General features: G+C 40.5%; 1 protein-coding gene across 4 annotated transcripts in view; it reads right to left on the bottom strand.

Moving 5' to 3' along the window:
• The window catches only part of LOC135491711 (calcium-dependent secretion activator 1-like), a 57,677-nt gene extending 39,078 nt beyond the window's left edge, over positions 1–18,599 (bottom strand). For 2 of the 4 annotated variants that reach the window (XM_064777749.1, XM_064777750.1), the window contains exons 1-4: positions 17,474–18,599; positions 10,002–10,082; positions 8,253–8,285; positions 4,725–4,888 (exon numbers count right to left, since the gene is read on the bottom strand). In XM_064777749.1, the coding sequence (XP_064633819.1) occupies positions 4,725–4,888; positions 8,253–8,285; positions 10,002–10,082; positions 17,474–18,265 (1,070 nt within the window). In that variant the 5' untranslated portion in view covers positions 18,266–18,599. The remainder of the gene's footprint in view (positions 1–4,724; positions 4,889–8,252; positions 8,286–10,001; positions 10,083–17,473) is intronic. The other 2 variants (XM_064777751.1, XM_064777752.1) reach the window with 1 other exon arrangement.
• Between the last annotated feature and the right edge of the window lie 39 nt (positions 18,600–18,638).

The following is an 18,638-nucleotide window of genomic DNA, read 5'->3' as shown; positions in this document are numbered from 1 at the left end:
CTTTGAACCTTCATTGCGAGACTTTTTGTGTCATATATTCTTTTAACCAGCTTCTGAGGCATAAATATGATAAAATCATCTTGTGCTGTCATCAGATGTATAATCATGTGCACTATCAAGTTTTCCATCGATTTTCTGAAAATGCAGATTCTTGGCCAATGGCCACCTTTTCGAAGAAAGTGTAATATAATATATAATCAGAACAAAAGTGGGATAAAAATGATTTATTTCAAATAATTTTTAAACGTAAATTTAAAATGTTCAAAGAAGATAAGGACAAAAGTAATTGAGCAGAAATGATTAAAACAAAGTTTGGAAAAGCTTTATAAAGAACTTTCTTTCTTTCCAAAAAAATTTCAAAAAGAAAGATTTGGCAATAGTCTAGCACTACAAATAATGCTTTTATCATTAGATCAATTGTCTAAGATAAATAGTTGTAAGCATAATAAGGTATTATCATATGACATAGATTTGGTTGGTCTGCATTTAGTAATGACTAATCAGTCAGAAAATTTCCCAGATAGCTTTTGATCTTTAGGGCCAACTTTTACCAAGTAACCTTCAGCTGAACAAACAACATTTTATGTGAAAGTAACCAGATAACTCTGATTTTTCATCGTTAAAAACAGTGCAAACTATGCAAAGCCTTATCGATGAAATCGACAGTCACCTCCTGCTATTTGCTGAAAGAGACTGTTTGTGCCATATTGAAGACTAAAATTTCCAAAAAGACAAGTCAGCAGTTTTACCTAGCTTGGTAAGCAGCGAACTCTTTTTCCCGCCTCCTAGAAAAAATAATGCAAGTTCGTTAATTACATATTCCAATGAAAAATAACTCTGTGCGGTCTAGAAGAACATGAGGTTCATCTTCATCTTTCAAAGAAGTGGTGAAAATGCTGCAATGCAAAAAAGAATAGATTTTGGAGAACTGAACATAGGAACATAGAAAGTCTTGATGATCTGCAAAAAGTAATAAATTATGTAATAATGCTATTTTGTAAAATCCTCACGAAGACATCACAGCCAGATCAAAAATGGTGCCCCGTGAATTATGTTTCGTGATTTCCTCTTGATATTGCCAGACTCATGAGTTATTGTTGACAAAAAAGATGTCGAAAAGTGATAGAGGTGACACTGAAAGAGTTAACTGCAGTTGTAAAATCTTGTTGCCATTGACATGCAAGGAACCCTCCACCAGTCGATAATAAGCAAAGACTAATTTGCAGAATATAAAAATGTTATCAATTTGGCTTCATGAAATTGGATATTTTAAGGCAAAATCCCAACAGAAAAGTGACCCCATTCCTGAAATTGTTGACCGCAAAATTTTCACGGGCATTTTATGCTGCCATCTCGCAAAAAAAACTTTTCATAAAAAATTTTTTTTTTAGATGTCACTTGCACTATCAAAGAAATTTTGTAATCTCAAAAAATAAAATGGCTAATTTTTTAAAATTCTCGTGAATAAATATTTTCACAAAAATTTTTTTTTTAAATGTCACTTGCACTGTGAATGAAATTTTGTAATTTAAAAAAATTAAAAAAGCTACGTTTTTTTTATTCTCGCGAATAAACGGCGGGCCATGGGAAATTGGCGGTCAACATTACATCAAGAGCCAAAAGCATTGATAGCAGTTCAACATCGACGAGACTAAAGCGAGATGTATAAAAGGGGATTTCGCACTCAATGGATCGACTGAAAACATCGAGATTTGAATGAAGAAGAAATGAAACTTTCTTTAAGGGGGAGTGCATGAGGTAAGTCTGAGTGAGTGGGGGGGGGGAGAGATTGCAGTTTTGACAGGGACAGAAGCACTCGCAGAGGTCAGGGTTTACTGAGAGAACTTTTACTTATCAGTCAGGAAGGGGAGGGATATCCATACGTAGCATTTTGGTATGGATTTCCATATTTGAGGTACATGTATATGTGATGGGTATGGACATCCAGCACATTGTAGTGATGTCACAACACATTTTAATGATGTCACAGCACATTGTAGTGATGTCACAACACATTGTAGTGATGTCACAGCGCATTTTAGTGATGTCACAGCGCATTTTAGTGATGTCACAGCACATTGTAGTGATGTCACAACACATTTAAACCCAGCAATGACTAGTTCTACCTGCAGACAAGGGATCATACAATGCAGGATTCTGGGATAAAAATTGCTCACTTGCATAAATTTTTTAATGTACTCGGTCTCCTAGACAGTGGGGTTCAACCGTGGTTGGTGAGGGAATACTCTGTACGAAACCTTAACAGGTTACCCTCATTATAAAATAATTCAAAACTTGTTTTCCTAACCAAACACTCGCTAAAAACAAGTCTACATAATATATACCGTCAATCTATCTATTGTCTGTCGCAAAAGCAGATGAACTTCTGGTTTTGGCTGTATGGCAGTTGGACTCGTCGCATTTGTTCAAAGCCTGACGAAATTTTCACGTCCAATAAACTTGCGATCATGTGACAAATCTAGTGTTCCATGATTGTGGCAAGTTTGACATAATTCATGACATCACGCAACACTCGTTATGTCACGTGATCAGAAGCATTTTGGAAATGAAAATGTGATCTTTCGCCAAGGCAAGCGCTGTCATTTGGCCTTGAACGAAAGCGCCAAGCCCTGTATTCAATCACTTTCAGTAAGTACATACTCAGTAACCCAGAATCAGGATACAACTGCTTTCGAAACAGACTTTAATAGACTAGATAAATGGAATCAATACACTGAAGAGGAAACAAAAGGGAGTTTGTCAGCAAACGCCTACGAAGAGCTTAAATGTTAGAGACACCAAACTGAAATGCCGATGGGAGTTTGGAACATGACCTGCTTTATATACTGTAGAACCTCTCTACTAAGGACATCCTCGGGACTGACAAGTACTGTCCTTGATAGAGAGGTGTCCTCATTAGAAAGGTCAAATTGAATAGAGACATTGATTTTGGAACCAAAACTGGTGTCCTTAATAGCGAGGGTGTCCTCATTAGAGAGGTGTCCACTTAGGAAGGTTCCACTGTAATCAGTCTATATTGTTGTAAACAGAGAGTAGCAGTAGAATCATGCATAGCTTGTTTTCAGGGTACATAGTCGCATGTATACTCCATTTCACGAGATAATGGCTGGGCATGCAAAAATCCTAAAAAAATTGGCTGGGAAAAGTTGTCAGTAATTAGCTTCAAATGGCTTCTTCTTGGTCATGCGCTGTCTTATTCTGGCGAAATAAGTATTTTTAGATACTCTCAAGATGAGAGATGCTGTTTAAGACGAAATATGATATTTTCTTCAAATATTGCATTTTTGTATGAAATCACCAAAAATCTGCGTGACATTTACTTGTGAAATAGATTAAAGTATCGCGTGTCTCAGAGAGGTGCACGCTGGGAATGTGACGATATCTCAGGAAGTTATCGCCAAACCTGCCATGTCACCTGGCTGACACACACAGTACGTCTCGTAAAAATGCTGGAAAAATAAAAGGTCTTTATCATGCATGGGTCGATTGAGAAAAAAACACACGATTAGCCAAAGGACATACTTACATGGGTCTTTTAGATTAAAAGAAATGATATAAAAATCAAAGCAGGAAGCAGAACCTATCAGGCCTCAGGTTCCCCTAACTTCTTAATATACCTTCTGTTCCCAACATTTATTCCGTATAACATACAGTCCTCAATGTCCAGTCCGTTTTGAAATGGTCACATTTTGGTTTCTAGCAAAGTAACTTTAGCAAACAGGGTTCGCATTGACAACAACTTATAAAATGCTTGCGGCAAAATGTCAGCCAGAAAATAGTCTTATGGCTATGTTATTGTACATCTATGGCAAAACAGCAAAGGATAAAATGATATCAGAGAAATGAGAAACAGCAGAAAAATTGGTGATCAACACAGAATGATCATTCTTTAGTTAGTAATATTAGTAACATGTTCTAGTCAACCCTTCTGAAATAGTTCTATCAACAGCTCACAGTATAATCCAATTCCTAGAAACAGTCATCTCTGCACAATTCCTCTTTAAGTCCTCCAGAGTTCAACAAATGGAACCAAAAATAATATTGAGAAATCATGTGCTAGCTTTTTTCTGGTACACCATTTACAAAATGGCATTTTAGCATTGCCGAAGAGAGAAACAGGGCCTATTCATTGAAATGAGCACTTGAAAGAAAGGCTGGATAATCTGTGTAGGAACGTGCATTTGAAATAAAGACTGGACTATATAATAATAATAATACGAGTCTTATATAGCGCAGTATCCAACCATTAACTGGCCGCTCAAAGCGCTTGGGGATATCATATTATTACCCCGGTCTCCACAGAAATCAATCAGGGGTTTCAAGGAGCAACCCCAGAAGGTGCTCACTTGAACTCGACCAGTAGGGGAACTAAGCATAAGTATATGTAGAATGTGCACTCCAAATAAATTCACGGGAAAGTGCCCTTTAAAAGATCACTGGACTATCTGTACAGAACCTCAGCGACAAGTATTAGAATGTATAAGATAGAAGCTGAGAGGGGTCATTCTTTGAGGAGAGCTCCTTTTCCCCTTTTATATACCTACCTATATGCAACTAAAATCAAAGCACAATACGGGACGCTATGCGTAAGCAATACATCACGTGTTGAAGCAATGCCTTCTGGGAGATGCCTAGCCGAGAACACGTAACAAGTAGCCTAAAGCCTTCAAAGTGAATAACGAACTCTCTCATTGCACACGTACCTATTATAACGCTTTAACTTCTGAAGTGAATACTTGGATTCCGTGCTACCCTTCGACACCGGCAAGCTCTCCAAATTAGCCATCAAAAGGTTAATCGACGATTTTAACTCCTCTATATACATGCTCTCCATTTCTTTGACGACAAACTTCGGGAATCGCTTGTACTGAAAAACAAATCGTAAAATGAATATCTTTGAAAACGATTGCTTAAAGTTGCCTCCAATGAAATGGGTTTGGTAAAATTCGGGCAATTTTTAGGAATTGGTGCTTTACAACCGTGTTGACATGAACATTTTGACGTTGATGTGTGCATGTGCTACATTTACTTAGAGTGGAAAACCAAGTTTGAGATCTGGTTAGCATGCTTGTGTAATGAACATTGCCAGAGAGAGAGAGTGCTAAAGGGATCCAATCATGAGAAGAAAGACCTTATTTGGATGAACTGAGAGTAGAATGAATCCGGGCTGCTAGATTGGTTCAAGGATCTACCAGTTTGCAGTCGATGCGACGATACGGTTTCATATTACGTGAGCCTGGGGGAGGGATGAGGATGTGTCATGTGACTGCCCCCACACTATTGAAGGACCCAATGTGCTAACATCTCTCAAATTACCACAAAGTTGGAAACAAACCTCATACTCCAAATTATTCTTCAATAAGAAATCATGGTCGTAAATTTCTTGATTTAATCTTGAGATCAGATAGACGTTAACTGATGGTGAAATTTCCCCACATCATAAATTCTAACAGGACTTTTAATTAACGATTACTATCAACTGTGTAATTGAATAATGAGATTTTGACTATTCTACACCGTCAACAGGTTTCTGACACTGAACAGAACACTATCACATATATATCTCTCTATGTCTAAAGCTGCTGGGTTACATAGAGTTTACATCGTCACTTGTCACGATTTACATGTCACCTGTTGGGTTTACATAGAGTTTACATAGTTACGGTCCACGTGTTACTTGTCACGAGCATGTTTGTTATGACTTACGCTTGAAACCATGACATGACTCTTGGGTGAAAACTGACATCATGAATTGTATGTCAACGTCTTTTGGAAATGACTTGTTTGCTTGCAGGCTGGAGTTATCTAGGGTTCACCTTGTCACTTGTCATGATTCACTTGTCACAATTTAACTGACTCAGGCTTGAAAACAAGACGTGAGGGTGAAAAGCGACCTCGTGAATCGTATGTAGCCCGCTCTATGGAAATGACTTGTTCATTCTTCATGTCAGGAATGAAACGTGAACAGTGACACATTATAACTCCATATAATCGCAGCCTATAGTGACACGTTACAAGTGTGACAGTGTGAACTCTATGTAAACCTACAAGTGAACACAAACTATATGTAAACCTCGTCTAACGTGTTATTTATTCCATGGTAGAGTGCCTTGACAATGAGTAACCTACGTGCGGTGCGTCTAAATATCGTCCCTAACCCTCCTGAGTGCATCGACAAAGTGTAATACATGCAATGTCAGAACAAATTAAACTACAAGGTGTTTCAAAAAACATGGCACACTTATCCAAATTTGTAACTGTGCTATGTTTTTAGAAACACCTAGTATATCCTGTATTCTAATGTCTGTTCTAAACATGCAATGAAGGCTTTGGCATGACATTGATAAATTGGTCATGCTGCTTTAAAATGTTAATGCAAACGTTGTGACATGAAATATGTGCGGTTTTATATTTGTGTATTTTCTCCCTGAAACAATCCATTCCCTCCTTCAAGTTTCAACCTCATGCTTAATCAAAACTGAGTAAAAACATGCCATTCAATTAAACAGTATTTCAAAATGCAAAATAGTGTTGGGAGAATCATCAGGGAGGGTAGAACAGTAATTCTAGTCCATTTGAAAATAGAACAATAACTGTAGTTCCTGTCCATTCAAAATGCCCATCTCAGGAAAAAACCTTCAGCTGCACATGAAACCTAAACCTAGAAGGCAACAAAGAGAAAGGCGCTCCATCTTGCTGTGGCAATAGATGGCATTCCATCTTGTCGGGTTAGCTCTGCTACATTATATGGGGAACGAGTGACTGGTTTTTCTTTCCGTGGATGAAAAGAAACAACCCACTTTGGATACTTGAATGATGCTTTCACAACTGGTACTAAATATCCCACAATCTATCCTCGCAAGTATGGCAGACCAGACCACTACAAGATGGAAAACCATCTTTGCCAAAGCAAACATGATAGCCTGTTCTCTAGTTGGAAAGTGACTGAAAGATGAAATTCGTTACTTGCCAATATTCAAAAACAAAAGCGACTGACTATCAACTTTCAGCTGAGCATTAGATTTTGGCTGAGCATTAACACACTGATACAACATTGTTATTTCCTCGATGACAGCTGAACATCCCGAAGCTCAAATATGACAGCTGAACTTCCCCAGCAAAACATATTAGATGCAGAGTTTGTGGCGATTAGTTGAGCATATCTAAGGCACAATGAAATTGACAAGCTCATCAACAACATGACCATTGAAGCGCACAAGATAAGTTGCAATGAAAGGCCCCTTTGTCCAAATGTTCAAATATGATCTCAATCATTTTCATGTGGATTATACTCTAGTTTTACCGATATAAGACCAGTTCTGAAAAAGTAAAGTCAAAGCTAATTATAGTGCACAACTTGTAACATAGCCATGATAACATGATACTTGATTGCGATTGAATCAATTGGCGACAGCTTTCAAATCACGATTATGTCATGGCTTGTCACATGTCACAGGAACAGAAATCGCTCTGCAGGGTGCTTGTTTCAACGGCGATAGACGATCATTGGACCTTCTGACCAACAAACAAAACATATACCACATGACAACTTCTCTTTCACATTAGAATACTACCCGAAAGTTTAATACATCCAGCAACCAGTCAGCGACAGTTCATTTAACATTGAGCGAACAGCCGAGAATCGACGAGAAGAGATTACAAAGTTAATAGAGAAAGATGACAGAACACTGGCAAGTGTACAAATTCCTTCTTTCACCATGCCGATGCTTGAAAATTTAACCGATTCTCAAATCAATTTATTGCAACCTAGCACCCGGGGTGTAAATGACTGGAACCTGCTTCGGAATTGGATTTAACAAGAGGCCCAAGGGCCTGGGCACTCAGCTGAAACACATGGGTCAATGTACACAACATGGCCCCATCAACCTGAAATCTATAATCACATCCAGCAAGTTTAGAAAAAAGTATTTCAAGATGACGTCAAGAGAGACTACCGACATCGCTGATATGCTTCTGCATGATTAAACTGGATAATCCCTAGGAATTGTGGGTAATCTGCTCAAAATAAACTGAAGAAAAATTGTATCTTCGTGAAATTTACAAGCAAATCGGCATGGTCGAACTAAAACCATGATCTCGGAACAAATCGCCCAGATCACTACACGATGAAAAGAAAAGTTACGACTATGAAATATACGTGTATTTCACGATATGAAAGCCAACATTTGGTCAATATAAATAACGGACTTAAGACTGAAACGAATGCTTACATCTCGTTTTACTAAATTTGGGTACTGTTGATACTGAAAAATAGCAAATATGCAGTGGACATTTATTCACAGACGTTCTTACCAGACGACACTGATATCCCATAATATGCAGCCGTGTGATTTCAGACGTACGGTTTCACTGCAGTGAGAGTCTGGGGACACATGCAACAACGACCACAATGATGCATTTTAGAAGATGACCTTCACCCTTTTCAACTTTTGTTGCAGACCACCGTCCTTGCAATTTTTATTGCAGGTATCTTTTTCAGTGTGATCGAACAGCTGCAGTTGTTGAAGTAAACTGAAGTCTTGTCTGCTGGATACTTATCATATTGCGAGGCTCAAATCAGCAAACCATTACAGGGACGGCTAGAATGTCCCAGAAGTGTTAACCTGTGTACCCAGACTCCTCGAACAGCGACCCCGCATCTGTCAATACTGCCACAAGTGCAGTGGATTGAGGACTGAAAGCAGCCACTGGTGATGGTCAAGTCAAATCACAAAACAACAAACCGAACCAAATATGTTTTGTGAAAGAAAGAAAACAAGATTTATGAAAGATGAACAAATGGAAGATGAAAACAAGTTCATGTCAGGAGAATCTGAATGCGTATAAATTTTCAACTCATTCAACGGCAAACTTGAGCAGACGTCATCAGCTTGCAACATTTCCTCCAAAATTTAGGAACAGGCGGGAAAATGAGGTTCAGCGAATGATTCTGGCCAACAATGCTGGGGTTGAATGGGTTTGAAAGTTCTGTGTCTGTGTGGAAGAAAATGTAGCTGGAGACAGAAATATATTTTGAATTTCTTTAAATAAAGAACTGGTGATTTTAATTGTCTGAGACAGATATGCAGAAACAAAGAAATAGCTTGTATAAAAGATTATCAAATTTTCTGAGAAAAGCTGTTGCGGAAAAGAGATATTGTATGAAATTGAAATGTATTTTTGTGATATTAGAAAGGAATTTTTGCAATTAAAGAGTATTTTGTATAAATTCGTAAGTTTAGGTTACCTCTTCCTCGGTAACAAAACTAGAATAACGGATCTAGAAATAAATGGGAGGCCGACAAATTAAATGGGATAATGCAGGAATAAATATTACACTAGGGGATGGAAACACTGACTTTGAATAGACCTGAATCAAAAAATTTTCAGCGCTATCTGCAAACGAGCGATGCTGTGATCAGCACGCCGAATTATGGTCAATTATTATCTAAATGATTAAGTTTTTATATTACACATCAGGCCAAAGAAAACGTCTACTGTGTCTGGTTTCAGTCAACTGAAAAAAACTGAATGAAATTTTCCACAAATTCAGATATATCTCAAATCAATATTTCTGGAAAAAAATAGAATTATATACATGTATTCATGTCTTAGATATAATCCGAACCTCTCTTAACACTTTCTTTAACAATGAGTTCCCTAATGAGTTTGATGTGGCTACTGATAAAACCCAAGAGCGAAATCAGCGAAAGAAATGAAATCATTGACATTTTCGATGATTTCAATTCATTTCGTTTCATTCTTGGTTTATCAGTAACAGTTTCATGTTGGCAACCTCCAGCAGGAAGTTTGATGTTAACTTCGATATTTTTGCTTTCTGCAATGAAAACTGTAATTTGCATTGTTGGGGAAAATGGCACATATTCAACAGATTGGACATGTAACTCTTTCACAAGTGCTCTCAACATTAGGTTGGGTCAAAAATCGTTTTGAAAATAATTCAGGTGAGGAGTACTTACTCGTGTCATTTCATCACAGGCTGCGAGCCGTCCATCAAGCTCTCGTCTCACCTGTGCCGCCTGCTCATCTGCATTGTCAAGCTGTAAAACAGAGGAAATATCGAGATGAAGAACAAGATTCTACAATGTGTCACAACCACTGTCCCTGGACTAGCTATGACAGGTCAGGTACTTCTCCCCCCCCCTCCTCCCATCCTTGTCAGCGTCAAGCTGATTGCTGGAACTTGGTGCAAACTAAAAATTGCAGGAATGTGCTGATTATTTTTCATATCGTCCTGGCCAAAGGTACTAAGCTGAACCTGGGAACGTGATCAGATCACATTTACCAATATTGTGTTGCACAACACTAAATTATCCTTTTGGTAGGCCTAACCAATGCCATTTAAAGTGGTCAACTATGAAGCCGGCTGCCCAGGCTGTGTAACATTACTATTTGTGACCCGTTCTAGCAAAACAAGTCGCATGTCGCATATAAGATGAGCCTAGATGACACCAGGAGATAATAGAAGTAATTGATGTCGTCAGATTTCACAAAAGGCAGACAGTAGTGAAATGAACAAACAGTCCATCTCAACCTGCCAAGCTCAGAGCGACATGCGACTGGTTTGCTGGAACGGGTCTCATTTGTGATCACACAGTTACACTTTAGTCACAAGAGAAGCTCAGCGAAGTACCATCACCCAGCTCTATCTCAGTCTAAGCAACTAGGGTGCCCTTCTTTTTCAAGAACTGGATCTGCCTCTGTCATTCTGTGACACATTCATTTTGAGATGACCCCTCTCACTTATGTCGCTCCGCATGGCAAACTTAGTATGCTGAATGTAGCTTTGCTCAATTCATTGACTAAATGACTCAATCAATAGGTTCATGGTTCCATTAAGCGACTATCCCACCACAACAAACCACGCTATATATGCTATATAGCCATGCCTTGAGTGCAGTCGGTTGGCTTTTAGAGCCATCCATCTCTGCAATGACAAAACCGTATTGACGAATCCGACTCAACAGTGACAATCCCTTGTTGCACTATTGGAATCTACATGTACCCTATTAGCTAAAGGCAGTTGGCAGCAGCCATGTAGTGGCTTATACAGTACATGAACACAACGTATAATAGGGTTAGCATTTGACATTGCAATCGTGAAGTACAGTAGAACATCTGCATTAAGGACACCCTCGGGACTGACAAGTGCTGTCCTTAATAACAAGGTGTCCTGATTAGAGAGGTCAAATTGAATGAAAACAACCAATTTGGGACCAAATCTAGTGTCCTTAATAGATAGCTGTCCACTAAGGGAGGTTCCACTGTAGGGGGAACAGCGACATCGAGAATCGTATGTGTGGCACTCTTACGGAAATGGCTTGTTTTATTCATTGGGTTACAAATGACAAATATGTGAAAAGTGACATATTTCATCAGAAAATGTGAACTTAAACCCGCCCTTACACAACATCTTTATCAATGAGAATGCTACTCAGGTCCGTGACCCCTCACCCCAGGCTCTGAGAGGGAATAAGTCACCAGACTATCACCACATGTCACCAATGCTATTAGCGTTACAAACATGGCCCAGTTTGTCAAGCAACCAATGAAAAGGGGCCTCAGTAGCAGACAATATAGCCATCTCGGAGCACCCCGCTATTTATACCAGGCCGAACAGATCAATACATACCATTCAGGGGTTGCCACGGCAACGCTTCTGAATTATTTATAAAAGGAAAACCTGGAGGGAAATTCCAGGCGTTGGAACGAAGTAAAAATATGATGATAATCATTCATGAGATTTCTCATCATTATAATCGTTAATTGAACAATCAGGTGACACAATTTTTTAAACGGAGACAGCAGCTTTTTTTCTCCAATAAATCGACTTATCAATGGACACTGAAAGAATAGTAGTGCAGTGGCCTGTCCCAATCACGAGCTACTGAGCACACCATGGAGAATCAGCACCACATTTCTCGAGGGCATCACAAGTCAGGGCTAGGTCTCTCGGCAATCATTTTGATACCCTCCTCAATTTTGCAAAATATAATCAAAACTGCAGTAAAGATAATTTGGATCTATCGCAGCATCCTGAAAAAGATAACGTTTCCTATCACCAGGAGTGCCAGCCTGTTTGAAACCTAAGTCACCCCATACCTGAGTCAGTCCCAGGTCTCTCGGCAATCACCTTGATACCCTCCTCAATTTTGCAATTACAAAACAATGGAAAAGATTCTTATCTAGTCTATTCCTGAAATAATCGGATCAGATCAGGCATATATTGAGTGTATTTCTGGAAATTACTGCCGATACCCTCGAGAGAGTCGACTCACTCATTAAATTCCACTGCTTAGCGATGCTGACGTCAATCACAGCTATATTAGATCGGTGGAATCCGTTGCGAGTCACAACGACTCGGCAATATTCAGTGCACAGATTGATAAACGAGACGAGGGGTGAAGATCGCTATACTGGGTTCTGTATTTTTCTGTGCACTGATTGACAAACATGTCCAGGGGTGCTCATGCCATACTGGACCATGTAATATTCAGTTGTTGACAAATGCAACAAGGGGTTCAGACAAGCGCTATACCGAATTCCATAATATTCTCTGGCACACAACGCTTACAGGTGTCGCAACACTTGTATGAAAGTGTCAAGTAATCAGAAGAGCCTCTCAAAGCAGTGCATTTCACTGCTTCAACTCAGGGTTTTGTTCATGACATTGGCGTGAAAAGTCCTCAATCTAAGGATGACGCCTGTAAGCGACTATCGTTTCATTCACGATCGTAAAAAGACAGACCAGAAAGAAAAGACAGAAATGCCACGACAGGTTGTCCTTGGTTCAAAAATACAGACTTCCATGGCAACGCTAAAGTAATAAAGTTGCACTAAGCCCACGCATGACCAGCAGGGAAACGTCTTTCGTTCTAAACAAAGTGGCCATGTGGGCACGGGTGACAGCATTACTCAGAACAGCATTGACTGCGTCGTCTCCAAAACATTATTTTCCTACAGATCGAGTTTCTAATACAAAACTAAGATAAATCCTTACATAAATCAAGTATACAGTATCTAACCTCTCTATTAAGGACACCCTCGGGACTGACAAGTGCTGTCCCTAATTGAGAGGTGTCCCGTTTAGAGATGTCAAATTGAATTCCCTACCACACTGCTATGTAACATGCCATATTTCAACAACGCTGACATTTTCCTTCATCAACGCACTAAAATTGGCTCGATTTCACCGCAACTGAGTTTTACCATGCAGACTTGGATGGAAGTCAGCAACCTATTGACCCCAAAGACGCCAAAGAAAAAACACCGTCGATCAATCGTTTACATGTATACATGACATAACGCAATTCCCAAAGTCCTCGGATTTCTTTAGCTTTAAATTTTGATGGGCATCCAAGTCATGAGTTACCAATACCAGCAGTTAACTAAAGGGAGTATTCATCTGGCATATATCTGCAGATCTGCACTCGGCAGTACTGGCAAACTCACTTGATCACAGTTTTGGACTTTTTTCAACATGCACAGCACAGGTTCTTTTCTTTGCGACGCAAACATTTGAAAGCCATTTCGCTAGTCGTTTGGATTCAACAACAAAAGCAGGCTATTTTAGCATCACATGACATAGCTCAATACGCATTGTTCCATTTGTACACTAGGGATCAATAGTGTCAGAACTGCCCCAATGCGCTAACACTAGCTACACATAAGCTAATCCGCTAGCATGGCTATTGAGACAGAAATAGCATCCATGTACAGTATGCTATTGCCAACAGAAAATAGTGTTTTTCAATACAATGCTATGATAATCGTAGGCGTAGCCAGAGGGGGTCTGGTCTGGAAGGGGGTGCAATGCCCGCCCCCTTTGTCTAAAAAACAGAATTTGGCCAGGAAAAGCTCTTGAGTGAAAAATTCATTTTCAGGCATGACCTGAATCCTGGTGCAAAACCGCCTTGCGACGCCAGCAGAAAGTAGCATTATTGTGATGCTAGATGTGGCGGCACATGGTGACAGGCAGGTACATTATCCAACTGGCCATCCAAGTTGTCCCTTTAAGGTTGGGAGTGGACTTTTTGGGGATGAGATGAAGGGTCTAGTACCTGTCCAGCATCACCTCAAGACAGGCCTCTTTTTCAATGTACAGTAGAACCTCCCTTAGCAGACACCTCTCTACTAAAGACACCCTCTCTATTAAGGATACTAGTTTCGGTCCCAAATAGGTCATTTACATTCATTTTGACCTCTCTAATCAGGACACCTCTCTATTAAGGACAGCACTTGTCAGTCTCGAGGGTGTCCTTAATAGAGAGGTTCCACTGTATATCAACCCCCCAAACCATTGAATATTTTTTTCCCCAAACTGACAATTCTCTGTGGCTACCGAACGATAGTCGCATATGCAATCCCCATTGGTTAATCAATACAACCAATCGCCATCCATCATGTAATCAACAAGCGCTGACCTTTTTCTGAGATGGCGGTGTTCGTATCTTGGCGGCAAAGACAGGGCAAGCCAGACGCGGGAACATCTGCCAAGTCTCACAAGATTGCGGTGACGGTGATATATTTTTAATCTTCGACATGTTTATACATGGTAAAACGGAAGTTATTGGGATATTGATCGGTGTTTTCCCAGGGTTGTACTATTTCCTGGGAAATTCTAACACTTTCCTGATATGATATCATTACATATCAACAAAGCAAGACAAACTCTTAAAAAATATTGTATTATTCCTTTCATGTGTCAAAAGTATCAAAACAAAACACAGTTTGAAAATAAGGACGTTGTATTTTATAGCACAATGCAGAAAAGCGATTTTAGTCGCTGCAATCTACAACAGAGCCATGATAACATGAGAAGTGATTGCAACCAATCGGTGGCCACATTTCTACCACAATCGTCACGTTCTCATTGGTCTCATTGGTTGCAAGTCGCAACGACAGCCCCCCCCCCCCCCCCCCCCCGCTGACCCCCGAGAAACATTCATATCATACACACCAACAGAGATGACACCAATCAACCAATACCATCATGCAAAGATTTGGACATGTTATCGCCGCACTTTCTAAAGAAGAGCGTCTTTCTCTATATGGAATTCTACTGGGAGTGGGAGACCATCCATCTTGGTCGTGTATTGACCAGAACACTCGAAGAATCTCGCAGAATGACTGACCACTTCGAATAAGGTTAGAGTTGATCAATAAAGCCTCTGTTGAGGTATGCAGATACTGTGTAAGACTGGTAGGACAACATATTGCTATGTTAGTCACAGATGTTGATTTCCCAGAATATGATTGGTAATTCTTGACCATTGTTTTCAATTTTCACTGTGAGTGTTCCTTGAATTATTCACCAATTGTTTTAATGTACTAACTTAATTGTTCTTAGCATCATTATCACCAACCAACCAGCAGATCAGCCAAGGCAACAGTAACCTGCAGCATCAGCCATGTCAGCAAACCACCAGCAGATCAGCCAAGGCAACAGTAACCTGCAGCATCAGCCATGTCAGCAAACCACCAGCAGATCAGCCAAGGCAACAGTAACCTGCAGCATCAGTCATGTCAGCAAACCACCAGCAGATCAGCCAAGGCAACAGTAACCTGCAGCATCAGCCATGTCAGCAAACCACCAGCAGATCAGCCAAGTCAACAGTAACCTGCAGCATCAGCCATGTCAGCAAACCACCAGCAGATCAGCCAAGGCAACAGTAACCTGCAGCATCAGTCATGTCAGCAAACCACCAGCAGATCAGCCAAGGCAACAGTAACCTGCAGCATCAGCCATGTCAGCAAACCACCAGCAGATCAGCCAAGGCAACAGTAACCTGCAGCATCAGTCATGTCAGCAAACCACCAGCAGATCAGCCAAGGCAACAGTAACCTGCAGCATCAGCCATGTCAGCAAACCACCAGCAGAGAGAAGCCTACAACATCAGCCCGCCAACAGGCCGAGCGGTGTGTGACTGTGATGGCCATCAGAAAAGGATTGAAACATTACGAGCGGAGTGGAAAAGACTAACTTCTAACACATCTCATCATCAATGTTTAGATACATAGTACCCCCAGGTTTATGGCACGGCTTAACCCGCCTGCCATGAGGGAATTCCTTTATGGCCCAGTGGTTGGTGCGTTGGCCCCAGAGTGGAAGTTAAGCAACGTTGAGCGCGGTCATCCATTGTAATAAGATCTACGGCCCACAACGGCGGTATCTCCCCCTTAACCCCTAATCAAGTCCTGTACAATTTGTGAACACTCTTATTTCTGATACAAGCACTTCATACCTGCTAACTAGCTGTATTGGTGTATTGATTTAGCAAAACAATAAATTAATGTTATCATATTGATCAATGAAAATATTACCTCAAAATGCGGAGCTATGAAAAAACGACTGGCATCAATGCGTTCAACTTTCACCATCATAATGGGTGACTTATGGTTTGCCCGCCCCGAAGCCTCCACTCATCAATAATGGATTTATTGCTAGTCCTCGATGTGGATAAGACATAGCGTATGTAGTGCTGCTAGTACATCAATCACAAGATCGATTTGTTACACGACAAACTCTACGGTGGATTTATACTGCAAACTCCTATTTTTGGGACTGCATGGGTTTGGGTATCAAGACTCCCAAATGTTACACAAATGAAAGACTTTTGTAGCAGTGACCAGTGATAATTATCGCATTAGACATTCACCCGTTTGGCGGGGCCATCACACTATGTAACAGGTAGTCAATCATCCCGGCAACAAATATTAAACTCTACGATTACCAGTTATCCGCACACAAGTGATCTTTGTATCCCTTATCAGTATCACAATGATAGTTGTTGCAGGTCGCAGCCATAAGTCTCGAATGTGACGAGACAAACATGCGTCATTTGTGGCATCAGCGAATTAGTTCTGAGATGGTCCCTAATAGATTCCGACAAGGATAGTATGTGCATTTCATCACCTGGCTAAACATACCCAATTCTGTTCTTTATCATTTCAGATGAATGTCTGAGTGACCATAGTGTCACAGCCGATATTGAGGGGGGTTGTTGGGATGCCAAAATAACCTAAAAATTGGCTGAGATTTTTGAGAAAATGTTCACGATGTTGGCCTTTGGAGCGGTGACAGACTGGTGTGTTGTGGGGAATCAGTGTCTGGTACTGTTCTGTTCCGTGCCAGTGCATAATTTGGACATAATGCGGCTTCAATTATACAACTTTACTTTACACATGACTCAATACGTCACTTTTCATCCTTGGGCTACAGTTTGTGACAAGTGACCCGTGAACATGAAATGACACATTGTGAATCCTATAGAAACCTGGCCTCAGAGTAAGCAAACACTTTCGAAATGAACAGGCAGACAATATGTCATTCATATAGAGACCTTGTCATGCCAATTTCTTAAATGGAAACCCTGCAAAACAATGGATGAAATGGATTGGGACATCTTTGTATGTTTAGGAAGTGTCTTACCTGACAAGCGTTATACAAGATCTGATGCTCATATTTCTTAACCGCGAGAATATTCTGAAACATTTCATACAGCTGTTCCTTACTGAGGATGAGTTCTGACGCAGCCGTTGATATCCTCTGTGGCTGCTTTCGAGGGTCTTCCTCTCCCCGATAAATCTGGTCGAATTTAGCCATCCAAGAACTAAGAACTGTCTCCTTACTAAGACCGTCTATTTCTGGTAAATTACGGACCCGTTTTTCGATATTATTTTTGAACACTTCCCGAAAGTCATTGGCAGAGCATCCCCCGCTGCGAACCATGTTTGCTACACGGTCACTTTTCAGAAAGACTTCATAGTAACTTTGAACCGCATTTGTAAATGCTTCATCCGCCACGATGGTAGTCTCTCCGTTTAAGAATGCATGGAATCTGTCTTTGATGGTTTGAAGTTGTTGCTTGTTGACTTTGGTCTGCCTGCGGGCCATGTCAGTTGGCTGTTTGGCGTTGAAGGGGTATGCAACACACCTCATCACGAATACGTACAGTTGCAGTTTCTGTTTCCTCTCCTCCTCTTCCTTCTCGAGACGTTCTAGATCTTCTTTTTCCTTGTCGCTGATGAGGGAGGGGCTGGGACTGGCTGGCCGCACACTGCTAGGCCTCGAGTGCATCCCTCCACCCCCACTGACACTAAGGTTGTCACCACTAGCTGACAGACTCCTCTGGTCCGTGCTGGGGAGGCTGAGAACATCCGAGTTCTCATCCTCAATGGTTTCATTTTCCGACTCCTCCTCACTAGAAGACGGACCCAACATCTTGTCAGGATAGTGGAGTAATCCACGAGCTAGAAAACAGCACCAATCGGCCGGTAAAGCGGTGGTAATCACACAGTGTAGACACAGGTATTCAGCATGTATGTATGCACCTTCATCATAACCATTCCTCTGCCAGGAAAATATTATTACTGTCAATACGCATGCGTAAATAAATTGTCAAATTTCGATTGACCGTGCCAGACTAAGTCTTAATTGAACAAAGTATGAACTGAGCAAGTTTGGTGGAAATCTTTGGCCCAGACACTTAGATTGCAGCAATTAAAATGTGTCGATTTCAGTCAAGTGGAACCAGGAAGTGAATGGGTTTGTTTTGGTAATTTTCGCGGGAGTGACGTCAAACGCACCTGCATAG

This window comes from Lineus longissimus, chromosome 7, assembly GCF_910592395.1.
Source record: "Lineus longissimus chromosome 7, tnLinLong1.2, whole genome shotgun sequence".
In the NCBI taxonomy this organism is placed as follows: domain Eukaryota; kingdom Metazoa; phylum Nemertea; class Pilidiophora; order Heteronemertea; family Lineidae; genus Lineus; species Lineus longissimus.
Note: the sequence above shows the minus strand (reverse complement) of the source record. Positions and strands in the feature narration are given on the sequence as shown.